This window comes from Panthera leo, chromosome F3 (assembly GCF_018350215.1).
Source record: "Panthera leo isolate Ple1 chromosome F3, P.leo_Ple1_pat1.1, whole genome shotgun sequence".
NCBI classification, from domain to species: domain Eukaryota; kingdom Metazoa; phylum Chordata; class Mammalia; order Carnivora; family Felidae; genus Panthera; species Panthera leo.
In genome coordinates, this window is record NC_056696.1 from 23,494,415 (window position 1) to 23,513,530 (window position 19,116).

The following is a 19,116-nucleotide window of genomic DNA, read 5'->3' on the forward strand; positions in this document are numbered from 1 at the left end:
CAAGAAGGCTCCAGGCTCCGAGCTGTCAGCACAGAGCCCGACACAGGTCTCGAACTAGTGAACCATGAGATAATGACCTGAGCCGAAGTCGGCCGCTTAACCAACTGAGCCACCTGGGTGCCACCCGCCCCCTGCAAGGTAGACTATTTTAAAAGTAGAAGCAACCATATCTTGTTTATATCCTGAACATTAGAAATAACTCAAGCTGAAAGAAAAAATTATTCAACTCTAACAACACCTGAATATTATAGTTGACCCTTACTGAAGAGCCTTCACTTTCATTTAAATACTAAGTTTATAAACTGTTGGGAAAGGTCTATTTAGGAAAAAGTTTGATTTACAGACATTTTCTAAAGAAATGTCTTTTTCACACTATCAAGCTAATATGCTTAAACTAATAATAATAATTAATAATTAAACTAATAATATATTTAAACTAATATGTTTAAGTTCACAAATATCACAATTCAGATATAATTTACAATACTATAAATACAAGTCATTGATCATACAAAGATTAGTCATGACACACTTGGAGCACACAGTCAGTGACTGAATTCTATATTTTTTGAGGCTTACTATTGATTTAGGCTATATTCTACTCATGTGCAGGGAGTCTGGAAATTTCCAGAATCTGGAAATTAATAGAAATTCTTTCTTTTTTTAATGTTTACTTATTTTTGAGAGAGAGAAAGAGACAGAGAGAGACAAGAGCACAAGCAGGAGAGGGGTAGAGAGAAAGGGAGACACAGAATCTGAAGAAGGCTTCAGGCTCTGAGCTGTCAGCACAGAGCCTGACGCGGGGCTTGAACCCACGAACCGTGAGATCAGGACTTGAGCTGAAGTTGGACGTTTAATAGACTGAGCCACCCTGGTGTCCGAGAGATTCTTTTTCTCAGATAACTCAAATAGCACAGTGCCTAAATTTTCAAAAATTGTGTATCAGTGATGGAAAACACAACTCTTTCTATAAAATAGGTAACACCATTGAACACTTACTCTGTGTCTGGTACTGTTTGGGGCACTTCATATATGTTAAATTATTTAGTCTTTACAAGAATATCTATAATTTATCTACTGATGTTATTCCCACTTTACAGATGAAGAAACTAAGGCAAAGAGAACTAAATAACTCTTTTTGAGCACACAGTTAACAAGGGGTAGAACCAACATTTGAACACAGGTAGTTTGATCCCAGCATGTGTTCTTTGTATGTTACATCCAAAAAGTTAAATAAAGAGCAAACCAGAAATAAAAGGGAATATATTTTAAAAAGTTTAACTCTATAAGAGATGTGAGACTTGAATGTCACATTCCTTCACTTAGAACATTAAAAAAAAAAAATTACACACACACACACACACACACACACACACACACACACACACACACACACACGAAAAGAAAGAACGTTCAGGAACATGGGCAAACAAACTGAAGATCTACAGAATACTTTCCCTGGATCAGCACTGATGGGGAAAGCCTTCAAGTTACGTGACAAACTACATCAGAGTCACACCTCTAAGCTCCACCACCAGGGCCTATGCTGCTGCTACAGAGGAAACGAAATTATAGCTTTCCTTTTCCCTGATCACCGGCTCTCAAACAGAGGTGATGCTTTCTCGCGAGGGGCCGCTGGTGTATGCCAGCTGAGTGAGGTGTACTCACAATGACTCAGATATTGGGATTTAGCAGCTGAGGAGCAGAGATGCTAAATACCCACAGTGTTCCACACAATGATGAAATGGCCTGTCCAAAATGTCAACAGCACCCCTAATGACAAACAATTCTGTGTTGGACAAAGTGTAGGATTATAGAACTCTATGTTTTTACTTCAAGAGTGAAAGAAAAAGTTTAATAGGTCTTTGACAAACTCCTGTGGTATTTAAGAATGTAAAGCAAATGTCAGTTAAATAGAATTCTGTCGCATTTTAGAATTCTACCATGTTTATAGTAAAACTTGCTTATGGTGGAAATACGATAAACAAGTCAAAATATTTCTCATACCTCATACTTGACTAGGAAGTTATAGAGGGTCTCAACATCTTGAAAATTACTGTTAGGGGCCAAAATCCTAAAAAATAAAATAAAAACAAAGGAATGGGAATGAATGATTAAAAAAATGACACCTTGAACTTTTCCTCAAAATATATTCATACTGTGAGATAATTTATTGTAGGATAAGCTTATTAAAATGTTCACAAACTTTTTGGTTTTTATTTATCCACTAAAAATGATAAAACCATCAGTTTAATTCAACACATCACTTTATTAAAATTTTTTTGCTTATTTATATTGATACTTGCATCACCATTTAATCAACAGCCATAAGCATTCTTACATGAAATTTACCTTTTGAGTTACATTAATACATATTTCTCAAAAGGTAGATAGAATGGAAGGTGCATTTAAACTCCACACCTTCTAAGCAGCAGGTAACGCTTGAAGAGTTCCCACAGAAATGTTCAACCAATCCAAGTGGACAATTGATTAAACTATCAGGCACATAAAAGAAATCCTAATAAAATATTTCTGACTAAAGTCAAATAATACTATTTGAACTATCAGCCTAGTATTCTATGAAAAAGCATGAGTAATCAGAGTATGTCCATTGCTGAAAATAATACTGATTCATAAAGTAACAATGGAAAGGAACATAAATAACATAAAAATATAAGTATGTAAATAACAGAAACATAAAAACAACAGATGAGAACAAGGGAAAATAAAAATAAAGAAGGAAATGAAAGAACATGTTTCTCCATCTAGCATTAAAGTATCCACTGTTATTTTTTTATACTAAGGATTTTTGAACCCTTTCAGGTTGAAGCCTTTTTTTTTCTTCTGGAAAAAAAAAGAAAAGAAGGAAAACAGTCCTTTCATTATGGTATAGTGATGATGGGCCTTGCCTGCCTGCCTACATTTTCTAGCTGTGTGACCTCGGGGGAGTTGTGACTTCTTTGCCTTCATGTGTTAAATGAGGATGGTAATAGTCCTCACTTCATAGTATTCTTATCAGAATTAAATGAGTTCCTTAAGAAAAAAAAGCCTTTATAACAGTGTCTGATAGACAGCCAGCACTATATATATTATCAATTATAATAGTAACATAACTATTACCATCTAATAGTTTCAGGCCACAGAGTAACTGCACAATGATCTAACTAATGAGAAATCAAGCCACCTCAATTAATTCTTAAAATCCAAGTGCCTTTTACTTACAATGTCTGAGGTCCTCACATCCTTGCCAACGCTTGATACCTTCGGACTTCAGAGTTAACTGATCTCAATAACCTTAATCAGACCTTTACACGATTTGGCTTTTATTAGACTTGTGGGAAAGCTTTCATAAATCATTTTTCAGGGTACAAATTTTTAAAGGGGCTAGCTATACTCTGGAGGAGAAACATACAGAATACAAAAATCTGCACAAGAATAATAGTTTCATGGAAAAAAAAACTTTTTTCTCCCAACAAGTAATTTTAAAATACAAATAATCTCTGGTTGAGTGTCCTACTCTTGATTTCAGCTCAGGTCATGATCTCACGGTTTGTGAGTTCAAGCCCCATGTCTGCTATTAGCACAGAGACTGCTTGGGATTCTCTCGCTCTCTCTCTCTCTCTCTGCCCCTCCCCCACTTGCACTTGCTCTCTCTTTCTCTCTCTCAAAATAAATAAACAAAATTTAAAATACAAATAATCTCCTAACCAAAAAAAAAAAGGTGGGGAGAGAGAAGGATAGTACATGAGGGAGACTCCATAATTTCCTTTAAACAACGAAAACAAAGCAATCTAAATAAACTAATCTTTCAGAAAGGCAACGGAAGAAAATAACATGGCCTACTTTTGTAACCAAATGTAAACAAACTATCAGCAATGTGGAATAATTTACATCTATTCATTTTATAGTTCTGGATTATTTCCAATAAAGATGGTAAGAAAATTAGATGAAACAAGATGTTTTATATTAAAAGCCTTAAAAATTCCAAGCCAATATCACAGAAGAAAGTACTTTACCAGAGAATAAAATGAACATTTCTTTGTCCTGAAATACTTCACAGAAAACCTGGTTTTAGGTAAATTACTCATTTATCTATAGCAACAAGTCCTACCCAAAGTAAGAAATAAAGAAAATAATTACATCATCCTAGTTTTCTAATTAGCAACAAATTGAAACAATTTTAAACTCTCAACTTGGTTTTGTTTTCTTTTCAACAGTTTTACTAAGGTACAGTTTACATACCATAAATTCATTCATTTAACAACTCAATGATTTTTAGTAAGTTTACAGAGCTGTACAACGATCACCACGATCCAATTTCAGAATTTCCTTTACCCCAAACAGTTTCCTACTGCCCACGTGCAGTCACTTTCTGTTCTCGCCTCCAATCCCAGCTCCAGGCAGACACTAATCTACCTTCTGTCCTTATAGTGTGGACTTTTTGGACTACATTGTTTTCTCAGTTTGTAAGTTCTGTCCCTCTTATCATTACAAAGCACAGCTGTGACTATAAATGATATCACACTATAATTCAGAGTCCAGTGGATGAGTCAAAATCTAGTGAATAACGGCTAAACCCCACAATGTATTTGCTAAGTATAAAAAAGCAAGATGCATACCAAAGATGCCCAAAAGCAGAACAAGAGACCCTTTATTCTCTCATTCAGCAAATATTTGGGATCCACTACGAGCCAAGCTCTGCTCCAGGCTCTTGGATACATCAGCGAACAAAAAGACAAAGACACATGGTAGACCAATGCATCAGAACTCTAAAGGGCTTGTGAAAGAAAAAAAATCCTGACCAAGCACAGGAAGATAATGAAGGAAGAAAAATATCTCATTGTTATGCATTTGACAATCTCTTTCCACTTGTTAATTGCTACTTGTAAACAAACAAGTTTCTAGTGATGAAACACAGGAATTTTAAGTTTCTAAGGAAGAAGTCATTTGCTCCAAATATAAAGATTTGATTTTCTCTAAATATCACAAAATTATATTCTAATGAAGAAAGGTATATTGGTATTTCAGCATCATTCACAGATATATTACTTTTATCAGACTAAAACTACACATACTATTATTTTAAACTAGGATATACATTACAAGATTCATTATAAAATGTACTATTCTTTTTCCCTTTAAAGTTTACTATTCTTAAAGAATGTTTTAAGGTAAGCTGAGCCCTAAATGGATAATCTTTATTAAAATACATTCAATTTAGGGTTGAAGTTAGACTTCATTGTGTCCTATGAACTCTGAGTTTATGAGAATGGAATTTGGCCTGATACTAAAAGAACTGCCAACTTTCACTAACTAGAAGTACAGTTTGTTGAAAATAAAAAAAAAAACTAAATGGAGAAAAACGGTTTATGGACTTCTATGCCTTAGTTAATTCCCCACACAGAAATTCTTCAGAGGTCAGCTTTCTCTATAGCTTTCTCATTTTTTTTTTTCTTATATCAATGTGAAAACAAAAGACTCTTATAATGAAAGTCCTAAAATTATCCTCCAGTGGCAACTTTTTAAAATAACAGAATGAAGAAATTAGCCCTTAAAGGAAATGCTTTTTCAGAAAATGGCCATTTTTAATTTATAAAAATATCCACACTTGTCTTTTCAAGAGAAATTCACAATCATCAATAAGTACTTATCCAATGCATACTATTTTCTCAAATGGATATTTTACTAAAATAATACTAGCTATGAATAGAAGAGAAAATTAAAAAACATGGTTGCCTATCTTCAAGCTGTTTACAACCTGGAAATTTCACTTTGGAATTCTGGAATCAGAACTGGGGAACAGACATCTGAAACAGGATGCAGTTCTCAGCTCATAGATTATTTATAACCCATATCTGATCTGAATGCACTTGAGTTTCTTTTAGAACAGCATCAATAACAACATATAGTGTCTTCCTGAACACTTAGAGACTGACGCCGTTTTACATATTACATACATCAGCTCTAATTCTTTTACCACCACAAATTCAGTTACATGACCTTGATCAAATTATCTGCTTTTCTGCACCCCCACTCCTCACCTGTGAATGAGGAGAAAGTAGGAAATATTACCAGTTTTCAGATATAGAAATCAAGGGTGAGAGTGGTAAAAACTTGCCCAAGATTATACAGAGTGGTGGTAAGCATCTCTCTATTGGTTTGACTCTGGAGCCCATACTTTTTCCACTAATAAAATGGGTAACCACCACTATCTTCTTGCCCTTAAATGATTTTATAAAATCAAATGAAATAAAGTTTTTTTTAAAATTTTTTTAATGTTTATTTATTTTTGATAGAGAGACAGACAGAGCATGAGCAGGGGAGGGGCAGAGAGAGAGAAAGACACAGAATCCGAAGCAGGCTCCAGGCTCCAAACTGTCAGCACAGAGCCTGACGCAGGGCTCGAACTCACGGACCGCGAGATCATGACCTGAGCCGAAGTCGGATGCTCAACCGACTGAGCCACCCGGGTGCCCCTAAAGTTCTTTTAAAATAGCTAAAGAGGGATGCCTTGGTGGCTCAGTAGGTTAAGTGTCTGACTCTTGATCTCAGCTCTGGTCTTGATCTCAGGGTTGAGTTCAAGCCCTGCTCTGGGCTCTGTGCTGGGCGTGAAGCCTACTTAAAAAATAATAGTAATAAAATCAAAATAAAACACCTAAAGAATTTTAAATGGAAGCAAAGAAACGCTTTAATTTGCCTTTTACCAAATGCTTCTGGTAAACTGTTTTATTTATGTTCAAACATTTGATCTTTGCAGTTGTTTTGGTTCTCTCAAAGCCACAAAGGAAGTTAGTACCAGAACCAACACTCAACTAAAGTCCTGACACTTAACCACAGAAGCACTTTGAATTTTCTTTTTATCTATAAGCAATTAGCATTAGGTAAGCAACATGTTAATCTCAATTACACAAGTTTCATTTCCATCTTGTCCAATATCAATACATCTCTTTAAAAAAAAAAAAAAAAAAAAAAAAAAAGAGGGGCGCGCCTGGGTGGCTCAGTCGGTTAAATGTCCGACTTTGGCTCAGGTCATGATCTCACTTTTCTTGAGTTCGGGCCCCATGTCAGGCTCTGTGCTGACAGCTTGGAGCCTGGAGTCTGCCTCCAATTCTGTGTCTCCCTCTCTCTCTGCCTCTCCCCCGTGGGTGCTCTGTCTCTATCTCTCAAAAATGAATAAATGTTAAAAAAAAAATTTAATTAGTTAATTTAAAAAAAGACTATCCACTCAAATTTTTTAAAAAGACAGAAGTTAAGGGGCGCCTGGGTGGCTCAGTTAGTTGAGCATCCAACTTTGGGTTAGGTCACCATCTCACTTTTTCTGAATTTGGGCCCTGCGTCAGGCTCTGTGCTAACAGCTTTGGTTCTGTGTCTCCCTCTCTCTCTGTCCCTCCCCCGCTTGTGCTCTCTCTAAAAAATAAACACTAAAAAAAAAAAAAAAAAAAAAAAGACAGAAGTTACTAGAATAACCTGACTGAAATTAAAAATCAAACAATGCACTAAAATGGACTAATTTTTAAGTTAGAATTTTGAAAACTGAAACAAAACTCTTCTAATTACGTTAAAAAATAAAGCAACAGACTCAGGAGCGGGAAAAGAAGTCTAGAATATTCAAGTTTTATATCTAATTCTAGACATTCAAAAGAAGAGAGAGCATGTTCTTAGATATTTATAAATCATAACTTACATACCACAGAACTGAATAAATTATGTTCCCTGCTGGCAAGACAAAGTTTTACATTAATATTTTAAATAGTTTTGAGAGTGAAAAAATTAATAAGTTTATTTAAAAATAATTATATGGCTTATTTCATTTAGCACAATGTCCTCAAGGTTCATCCATGTTGTAGCAAAATCAGAACATCCTTCCTTTTTAAGACTGAATACTATTCCATTGTATGTATTACACCATAATGCCTATCCATTCATCTGTTGATGGACACTTGGGTTGCTTCCATGTTTTCTCTACTGTGAATAATGCTGCTATGAACATGGGTGTGCATATACATCTCTGAGACCCTGTTTTCAATACTTTTGTATATATAATTAGAGTAGAGGCTGTCAGAGGCTGGGGGAGGGGGAAATGAGGCTTTTAGAGGCTGGGGGAGGGGGAATACAGTTTTAGTTACAGAGATGGATGAAAGTTATAGAGATGAAAAGTTAGAGAGATGGATGGTGATGATGGCTGTGCATTATGAATATATTTAACACCACATTAACATATTTTTAAGTATACTTAAAAATATACTTATGGTGTGTTTTACCAAAATAAGCAAATCAGATTTAAAAACAGTAATTACAGAGTGAAAATGTTTGTGGCATTATTTGTAACACTTATTTTACATTCTCTATGGTAAGAACTGACTCAAGGCTTAACTATTATTATGAGCCAGTATTACTTCATTATTGGGGATAATGTAATTTATTCAGCATCTAACCAGTGCCAGGAACTGAACAAATGCTGTCTCTAATCTCTGCAATTTAAGAAAGGAATGATCATAAACTCCATTTTCTAGATTAGGAAACAAATACGAAGAGGTTAACCTTATCTTGGTGACAGTAAATTGATGGAACTAGGATTCAACTGCTGATCATTCTCTCAAAGCTCTGCTCTTCTCATTTTTTTTTAATGTTATTTTTGAGAGAGAGAGAGAGAGCATGAGCAGAGGAGTGGCAGAGAGAGAGGGAGACACAGAAACTGAAGCAGGTTCCAGGCTCTGAACTGTCAGCACAGAACCTGACAGGGGGCAACTCACGGACTGTGAGATCATGACCTGAGCCAAAGTTGCAGGCTTAACTGACTGAGCCACGCAGACACCCCTCTTCTCATTTTAATATAGTGACATATGTGGACAATACTACCAAACTGGATTTTGCTGATGATTTAAGTTGTATTACTCATAAACTGGGTGAAAACTGACCTCACTGACAATGAGGAAACACTCAACCAGGAAAAAAAAGTCTTAGGTCTTAGAGCACACTCTCCACCCCCCACTTTTTGGGTTACTTATTACACACTAAATTAAAATTATATGTTCTCCATAGTTAATTTGGTGAAATCAGCTATGCAAGTATGAGATATCTATCAGTGCTAAATTTCGAAAGAATACCACATATAATTAGGGGCGCCTGGGTGGCTCAGGCGGTTAAGTGTCCGACTTCGACTCAAGTCATAATCTCGTGGTTTGTGAGTTCGAGCCCCGCGTCGGGCTCTGTGTTGTCAACTCAGAGCCTGGAGGCCTGCTTCGGATTCTGTCTCCTCTCTCTGCCCCTCCCCTGCTCATGCTCGGTCTCTCTCTGTCCCTCAATAATAAATAAACATTAAAAAAATTAAAAAAAAAAAAAAGAAAAGAAAGAAAGAATACTATATATAATTAAAACTGGTGAAAAGAAAGGCGCCTGGGTTGGCTCAGCCGGTTAAGTGTCCGACTTCAGCTCAGGTCATGATCTCGCAGTTTGTGGGTTCCAGCCCCGAATCGGACTCTGTGGTGACAGCTCAGAGCCTGGAGCCTGCTTCAGATTCTGTGTCTCCCTCTCTCTCTGCCCCTCCCCCGTTTGTACTCTGTCTCTAAAAAACAAACATTAAAATGATAATAATAAATAAACTTTAAAAAATTTTTAAGAAACTGGTAAAAAGAAAAAAATTAAATGATTTAAACAAATTAGACAAATTATTTTATGTTCCTGTTTTCCCTTCAGAGATAAAGAACTCTGCAAGGTGATTATACTAATTAGATACAAGTATTAAATATAGGAACTTTTAAATAGTCAAAATTAATAATTGAAATTTGATTTACTCAGAACACTGGCAATCTTTTTTATTCCCTTAAGTTGGTGGTGGGACAAGAAGAGTTTATAGGTAATTTTAATGACTATGTTTGTAATTTAATCATAAAGGCAATTCTATAGAAGCAAAATATAATTCTGTTAAAGCAACAGACTATATGGTTTACTTATATGCAAGACATATATACACATACAATAAAAATACACTGATAAATACCACAGCTTTCTGTTAATTTCATAGAAAGGTTAAAATACTATATATCCATATACTTTTATCTGGGTCATTAACCTGTACCTCCAGTTTATTTTATACATTGGCATTTAAGCATAATAATAAAATGGTTAGGGGCACCTGGGTGGCTCAGTCGGTTGAGCATCTGGTTCGATTTCTGCTCAGGCCATGATCCCAGAGTCATGGGATCAAGCCCCATGTAGGGCTCTGCGCTGAGCATGGAGCCTGCTTAAAATTCTCTTTCTCAATAAATAAATAAATGTTTGTATGTATGTATCTATGTTATGATCTCAGTCTCTCTGGAGTCAGTCTGAAAAGTCAAAGAGTAGGGATTGAAACCCAAGGAAGATGGCTCCAGTGTCCATGTTCCTACCCACTATACAAAATGCCTCTAAGATATACGCAACACGTGAGGTGAATACTCATCCTAAAATATGGTTTGCAAATATACAGCTGAAAGAACCTTAAGGATCATCCAATTCTAATCAAAGACCTCAAGATATCTCCTTAGGAAACAGGAATGTAATGAAAGAAACGTAAACAACACTGATGTCTGTCTGTCCAGTTGTGCTTTCAGATTTTGAGATAACAATCAGACTGACATAGTTGATGAAGAAAAGTAATAGTTTATATAGAACTTGGAAAAAGGGATTAAAGAAAAAGAATTTCCCTGCATGGGGGAAAGGGTGACCTTACTGAAGGGCAGATTAAGCTCTATTGTAGAAAAGAGACTATTTTAGCTCGAGGCCAACAACCCGGGGGGGGGGGGGGGGGGGGGGGGGGGGGGGGGGGGGCAGCAAGAAAACTTGGTAATAATCTAGTATGCGATGTAAACATTCCTTTAGGAGTATATAAATATTTTGGTTCAGTTACTGATTTCAATGTAAATAAATGAGCATACTGATATATCAGCTTACTTTGTTCTAAATTTGATTACGGTTGAGTCTGAGAAGGTTTCACAGTAAACTGATAAAATTCCTAAACTTGCAAATTTGGGTATTGAACTCTCTACACCAGTAACTATGGAATCATGGCATTAAGATCCAGGTAGCCAGGTATTTCCTATTATTTTTGCACCTATTGATTATCACATGTTAACCCTTGTGTGGAGTGGGGATATATTAAAAATCAAAAGAGCTTCTGCCCTTAAAGAGCTTACCAGGTATTCTCTCTTTAAAATGGGTAGTATAAACAAGAGAGAATCTTCAGTAACTAATGTTGGTTGTCCTTGAAGAGAACAAGGTAGCTGAGGTAAAAGGGATGGAAAGAACAATTTTCATTTACTATATATCCTTTTTTGCCTTTTGAATTATTTTTAAGCAATGTGAAGGTACTATATATTTTTAAATGATTAAATAAAATTATTTACAATTGGGGAAAAAAGAATTGATGGACTAGAAAATAAATCTGTGGAAATTATTCAGAATATGGCACAGAGGGATAAAAGAGATGAAAAAAAAAAAAAAAAAGGAGTTAAGAGACACGGCTCAGAGAATGAGGAGAGGCAGGAATAGAAATTCCAAAATAAGAGAAGAAGGAGAATGGGGGAAAGGCAATGATGGATGAGACAATGAATGAGTATTTCTGGAATCAAAAACGCAAGTGTTCAGATTGAAGAAAGCATACTACATCTCAAGAAAGGTAAATGAAACAAAACCCATACCTAGACATACTGTGATAAAACTGCCAAACAGGTAAGTTACAGAGGACAATCTTGAAAGCATTCAGAGAAAAAAAGAAGACAGGTGACCTACTAAGGAAAAACAATATGCTGACAGCTGACTTCCCATTTCCAAGACAATAGTAGATAATGAAATTTTGTCTTTGAAGTGCTCAGGGAAAACAGCTCTCAGCCTGGAATCCACACTCAGCTCAGGATCAATCAAGAATGAAGGCAAGGCAACACTTGGAGTCAGAATGAGAGCACTTACCACTAATAAAGCTTTGCTACAAGACTGAGTCAAACATTTGCTTCATCAAATAGAAAGCTGAATCCTCAAAGAGTAGGAGGAATAAAGCAATGAGAAAATGCAAACACCTAATAAATATGACAGGGCTAAAAACAAAAACTATTTTATATAAAAATAATTTGGGGGAGGGTGGTTTAAAACAATGTGAAACTAATGTCAAAAAGTACAGACAAGGGGGCGCCTGGGTGGCGCAGTCGGTTAAGCGTCCGACTTCAGCCAGGTCACGATCTCGCGGTCCGTGAGTTCGAGCCCCGCGTCAGGCTCTGGGCTGATGGCTCGGAGCCTGGAGCCTGTTTCCGATTCTGTGTCTCCCTCTCTCTCTGCCCCTCCCCCGTTCATGCTCTGTCTCTCTCTGTCCCAAAAATAAATAAAAAACGTTGGAAAAAAAAAATTAAAAAAAAAAAAAAAAAAAAAAGTACAGACAAGGAAGATGAGAGGAGGGAGAATATAAGTAGTCTTAAGAGCCTTGTTTTACTCAGGATCTGAATAATCCTGATATTTTAAACTTTATAAGTCAAGTATGCATTTATTAGTTTAAGGATAACAATATAAAACAGAAATAAAATGTGCAACTTTCCAATAAGTAGTGGGATAAAAGGAGGATTGGAAAAACTAACAACAGTACACCTGGGTTGATCCAATAAAGGGCAAACGAGGACAAAGGAAAGGATAAATACAAAAGGTAAAGTGAGAGCATACAGCCCCACATATGGCACTTCGGGATGGCCCTCATTGTGGAATCACCAGCAAAGATCTTTAAAGGAATTTCAATAGCTGAACTTGTGTTTTGGGGAACATGGTTTTTGTTTAATAAGAACACAAGCCAAGATTTTAGTTCAGTGATGAGCAAGAAATTTCCCTTCATTTAAAACATCCATTTGTATCGCATTAGGAAAGGTTTTTGTTGTTTTAGTTCATTCGTTGTGTGGGTAAATGTCTGTGACCTCAATTAGTTTAGACTTCTGCACTGTATTCTTAAAGTTTCCATAAGAATTATTTAACCTTAGGGGTGGCTGAGTCAGTTAAGCACCCAACTCCTGCTCAGTCATGATCTCGTGGTTCGTGGGTTAGAGCCCCATGTTGGGCTCCTCTCTGACGGTGTGGAGCCTGCTTGGGATTCTCTTTCCCTCTCTCTCTGCCCCTCCCCCATTCGTGCTTTCTCTCTCAAAAATAAACAAACTTAAAAGAATTGTTTAACCTTAAAAATTTCAACATTTACAAATAAAGGGGAGTATTTCTGGATTAATAAGCCTGTTTGAAGCTTAAAAGAAAAAAAGGATGGTAAAAGTAAGTCCAAATATACCAGTAATCATAGTTATGTAAACAGATTTTACTTACTATCAAAAAACCCAGACTAGCATTATGTCATGTAGAAAACAAAAGAAATAATGACCCAGAATGTTTGGAGATAAAGAGAAAATACTAACAAAAAAGAAAAGAAAAAGCAAGTCTGGCAGGATTAACACATGACAAAATAAACTTGAAGGGAAAAGTTATTAGCAGTAAAGAAGGCCAATTTGCCAGGCAGATATACCATAACCTCACAATCTAGAAAGCAAATGTTGACAGCATTACAAGAAGAAATGGAAAAGCTCACAACTACAATTGGAAATTTTAACAAAAATCACAGAACTGTTCAGACAAAAATCAGCAACCATATACTAATATGAATATACAATGAACAACTTTGACCTAATGGACACGTAGAGAATCCTGTACCTTAAAAAAAAACAGAGTCAGTCAAGTGGCCCCAGTTTAAATGATGAGTTCGGTTTTAGACATTTAGAGTAGCAGCAGAAAGCTCACAACTGAACCAAGGAGAGAGGTAATACTGAAATAAGTTCATGAAAGGGTTGGGAGTAGATGAGATCACAAAAGGAGAGCATATACAGAAGGGAAGGTGGTAGTGATAGGATACACCTAGCGGTGAGTCTAGAAAACAAGTTGCAAAAGCTTGGAGTGTATCAAGTTCCTGAAGTAACAACCAAATTTATTCTAGGAGTATTATTCAATATTCACCTTTAATAGGTTTGGCAGGAAAACATGGTTTAAAGAAGAAAACAGTAACAGCATTACTGTAAAACCTTGAGCTGAAATCTCAGAAAGATCTAAGGTGCCTTGGAGAAACTTTCACACAAAAGGCCCTTTAAGGGTCCTAAGAGTGTGGCTCACAAAATCTGTTGAGCAACAGGACTTCCAAAAAATCTTAAGGGCATTGCCCTGTAGCAGCTTCACAGGGAACCCAAGGTCGGGTTTAAATGCAAGGGTTTATTTTAAAGAAATATGCGATTGTGATTTTTGTCTAATGGAGTGAACCCCAGTAAGATTCACAGAAAACAGTATTTTGGAGGACTGTCGTGGTAGAAGCGCAACTACTTGGGCTAAATGGGATAGAGGTAATACAAAGTGAAAAGAGGTTTTGTACTGCCTACCTTTTATGAACAGGAAGCAGACTGAGAAGGCTCCTCAGTTGCAGCTTACTTTTCTCCTGTTAAAAAAGCTCAGAGGCTAAAGCCAAGAACCCAGAGAAGAGAGTTAAGAGCAGCTGTAAGTAATTTGCAGGCACCAGGACTGAGGCCTCATGAAGTGGTAACACGTGCATAGCTGGAGTTTTGAATTGCCAGGAATCCTGCATGCCTCTGGTTTCCCACCCCTGCCCCCAACCCCTGTTTGGAATGAGAAGGTATATAGCAGTTATCCAATGCCTCGCTTGACTATTATGTGTTGGGAGATGAGGGGAACTAACTTGTCTCTTTAGTTCACAGTAAAACCAGAGAGGAGTGGTACCCAAGGAGTCATACCCAAGAAGCTTTGCCTCACCACACCTGGACCTGATTTAAATAAGATCCTAGAGGTTGACGGGGGGTGGGAGGGAGGGGAGGGTAGGTGATGGGCATTGAAGAGGGCATCTTTTGGGATGAGCACTGGGTGTTGTATGGAAACCAATTTGACAATAAGTTTCATATATTAAATAAATAAATAAATAAGATCCTAGATTTTAAGCTAATGTCATAATGGGGTAAAACGTGGTGGTCTCGAGGGGAGGGATGAGTATATGTGGCTAGGGGAAGGCACGTAAACTGTTGTGGCCAGAGGGCAGACTGTGTTAGACTGTATTTTCCAAGATGGCCTCACCACAAGATCTCTCATCTCACATGTTCTTCTTATAATGTAATATTGACATTCCTCCTCCTATCAACAGATGGAGTCTATGTTCCCTTCCCTGAATCTACGGTCTGTGACTCCGTGGAAAATGACACTATATAATTTGAGGCAATGCCATTAAAGGCAAAAGAACTTTCACCTGGCATTTTTGGACACTCTTAGAAACCAGCCTTCAGCCTGTGAGGAAGTTAAGGGTACATGGAGATGCTACGTGTTGGTGTTCTAGTCAACACCCAGCATCAGCCAGACTTTGAAATGCCACCAGATGCCATGTGACCACAACTGCACAAGAGAGCCCAAATGAGAATTGCTCAGCTGCGTCCAGTCAACCCCCAGAACCATTAGAGAATATAAGTGATTGCCAATGTTTCAAGCCAATAAGTTGTGAGATGATTTGTTATGTAGCAGAACAGGGCAGGTGAGGTAAGGGAAGTCAACCACCAACTAAACTGCAAAGTATGCAGTTTCTTGTGCACCTAATCTTTTGATTGGCTCACCACAAAGAATTGAACTGCTTTTGCCTTTTTCTTTCTGCTTACGCATATATTCATTAGCTTTTTAGTGAAGATTCCCTCGATAAAGTCCTACTGTATCTTGGTTGAACTAAGAATATTTCTCATGTAGAGAGAAAGATCAGTGGCTCTGTTGGTGGTAGACAGGATAGTGGCAGTAGGAACCAATGACCCTAGAGCCCGGGAAAGACACAGACCTGAGGCGGAGTGTAGAAATCCATAAGGAATAGGTGTCTAAACAATGGTCCTTTCCCATGAGTCATTACATCACAGAAGTGTCTAAGTTGAAGAATTGGCAATAAATTTCTGAACATGGAATTCTATTTAAAATGAGTTCAATGAGTTTCAAAGTTGAAAATGCATGGGTATGAAAAGTATGTTGGTTCAAGTTATAACACAATTATATCTCTTCAACTTCTCTGGAAATCTATACATTTACGAAAAAAACTAATTACTGATTAATGGCACTGAAAATAAGTTGTATTTTCTTTGTTTTGTTTTGAGGGCAGATGGGTGCTAGTACATTGGCCCTAAGCTTCAATATGTAAAGCAAGAATAACAATTACAGCTTAACTGAATGGAACACCCTGGACTGTAGAATGCTCTTTTTTTGCACGTGAAATACTTCCTGGGATCACATCCATGTCTCTTATTGTTTGCAAATATTTCCAAGCAATCTGTAGGAACTGCTGACTTTTAAAAAACAATCACAATCACGTAATCACGATTGTGCTCCTATGGTACAGAGGGCACTGGGATACAAGATCTTTTCTGAATACATTAAAAACCCTCTTCCGCACCTCCAGATATTCCCACTTTCTCCCCTTTGCTCTTCCAGTCCTTCTGACAGTACTGAAATTAAGTATGTATATTAAATTTTCTGTCCAAAATATCTAGAGTTGTTTGTTTTCTTGACTAAGCAATGACTGAAACAGTACTTGTTACCAGGAGAAAAGTTATTTGGTATAATAATAGAGAAACCATCACCACTTACTTCCCTGGATTCTTGAATTCTACATATTCTAAGGGGAAAAGGGCACCATATACAGCATTATTTAGGACAGAACCCAAACTCAACAGGTTATAGCTGGTATGGTAAATAAGATTTTTACAGGTCACTCCAGTATTTTGCAAAGCCAGTTGCTTAGGTTAGCGTATGATAAAGACAGTGAATTCCACATAGCTATAGCTGCACTTTGCTATAAAATTAGTTTCTTGGTTGTATGGCATATCAAGAGAGTGGCCAATATATCCCTTAAATTAATAGATGGAGCTGCTGGCAGAATCACTACCATGAGGGAAGGCAAATCCACATCCAAAAGAAATATCTATTCCTGTGAGGACAAATCACTGCCTCATGATGGAAAGGGTCTAAATCACTGCCACTCTAAGTGGCTTACTGGTCTCCAAGCAGATGGTGCCTTATTGAATGCTTAGCATTTGCCTCTGCTGCTGACAGTTTGGGCTCTCAACAGTGGCAGCAGCCAGAGCAGGCTTCTTGAGGGGAAGTCCCACGTTTGAGCTCATGTTTTCTAAGACTGCCATTGTCCCTTTGTTTAGGAGCTCACTGACCAAACACTGGGGTGGCTAGGGAAACACTGACATCTACAGGACAGCTGATCTGGTCCACCTGATTACTGAGTCTCCTCTGCATACGGTAGGTAGCCTTTGATGAGTATTCACATGGGACACAAACACCCCCATATTCTGTGCCCATTGCAAGATGCCCATCCACAAACCTCTTCTCCAGACGTCCCTGTCACCAAACTTCCAATCTTGCTTTTCCTAAGCTATCAAATGAACCAGTAGTTACTGTTTATCAATCAAGGTTGATTTGTCTCACTGACCATTTCTCCAACTATGGTGGAATTTGGGTCCCCAGAATTAGTATTCACTCAGAGCCAGTATCTAGCAATCCCCCACAAAAGTCTTAGTATTTCACTTTTTTCTACGCTAACAGCAGCGCTGCTAAATGGACACAAATCCTTTTGAAGAAGGCTGACTTGGTATATTCTTCACACTCCTTTATGCTCCACTAATGTGCCAAAGTACTCACACTTTTTAATCTATATGATCAAAAGGGTTTAAAATAAAATCTACATAGATTACCATCTTTAATATAGAAAATATAATTTTGGTGATTTTCATAATCTAGTTTAGCTCAACAAATAAGTTGGGGAAAATACACAGAATGCTGTCACAAAGTAAACTAGCTTAATGTTAGCAAAAAGAAAGATGAATTGGAAATTTACAATTTATAGCTTCAGCTACATTATTAAGGGTAAGTATATGTTGATTCTAGAAGGTTTATTATGCCTTATTAATAGGAATTGGCATATCAAAACATTAGGTAATTCCAGCGGTTTCTGATATACAATAATATTTATTGTCTTCTATGTAGAAAACACTGTCCTGAGTTGGATTCCACCTTTTTAAAAAAAAATTTTTTTAATGTTTATTTATTTTTGAGAGAGAGAGAGAGAAAGAGAAAGAGAGCGAGCAGGGGAGGGGCAGAGACAGAATCTGAAGCAGGCTCCAGGCTCTGAGCAGTCCAGGCTCTGAGCAGGCTCCAGAGCTGAAGTTGGACGCTCAACCGACTGAGCCACACAGGTGCCTTGGATTCCACCTTTTATATCCAGGACAAATAGTCCTGAGGACACTGATTGTATCACTTCTTAAAACAGGCAGACAGGGGCGCCTGGGTGGCTCAGTCGGTTAAGCGTCCGACTTCGGCTCAGGTCATGATCTCACGGTCCGTGAGTTCGAGCCCCGCATCGGGCTCTGTGCTGACAGCCTGGAGCCTGTTTCAGATTCTGTGTCTCCCTCTCTCTGACCCTCCCCCGTTCATGCTCTGTCTCTCTCTGCCTCAAAAATAAACGTTAAAAAAAAAAAAACAAAAACAAAAAAAACCAGGCAGACAGCTGACCTACCACTGTGTTAAGAGGTCTTCAGAGGCCCAACAGGATATTTCTCAAAATAGATGGGAATAATCTTAGAGTCTCTAACTTTAAACCTTTGTACAACTATTCTGTAAGAAAGAATTAGAACTGGTCATCTGGCTTTATCTCCTATGCTTACTATTTAAGTAAAATCACAATAGCACTTATTCAGCATCTTTAATTAATTCCCCTCATTTTCATTTATTTTACTAATGTTTAACCCCACTAATTTGGTCAGTCATTTATCCCATCTGCTCCACTGAAAAACATAGTTTTAAGTGGATTTGGCATTTCTTAACATAAGACCTAAATAGCAGGGAATTTTAATCAAATATGAGATCGACAAATCATTAGGTAGAAATAACCAGCAACAAACAAAGGGCAAATTTAAAGGAATGTTGGTTTTAAATAAAAACAACTCCATAAATAAATTCAAATATTTGTCATCTTCAAAAGTAATCTTTATATTTGATTGCTTAATTCTGTTATGATCAAGGAGTTTATGATGGCAGATA

The 19,116-nt window shown here is 37.2% G+C and overlaps 1 protein-coding gene across 6 annotated transcripts in view; it reads right to left on the reverse strand.

Annotated features, from left to right (window-relative positions):
- The window catches only part of SWT1 (SWT1 RNA endoribonuclease homolog), a 106,343-nt gene that overhangs the window by 19,879 nt on the left and 67,348 nt on the right, over window positions 1–19,116 (reverse strand). For 5 of the 6 annotated variants that reach the window (XM_042925307.1, XM_042925306.1, XM_042925309.1 and 2 more), the window contains exon 17: window positions 2,008–2,074. The exons of the other annotated variant lie outside the window; for it this stretch is intronic. In XM_042925307.1, the coding sequence (XP_042781241.1) occupies window positions 2,008–2,074 (67 nt within the window). The remainder of the gene's footprint in view (window positions 1–2,007; window positions 2,075–19,116) is intronic. 6 annotated transcript variants of the gene reach the window in all.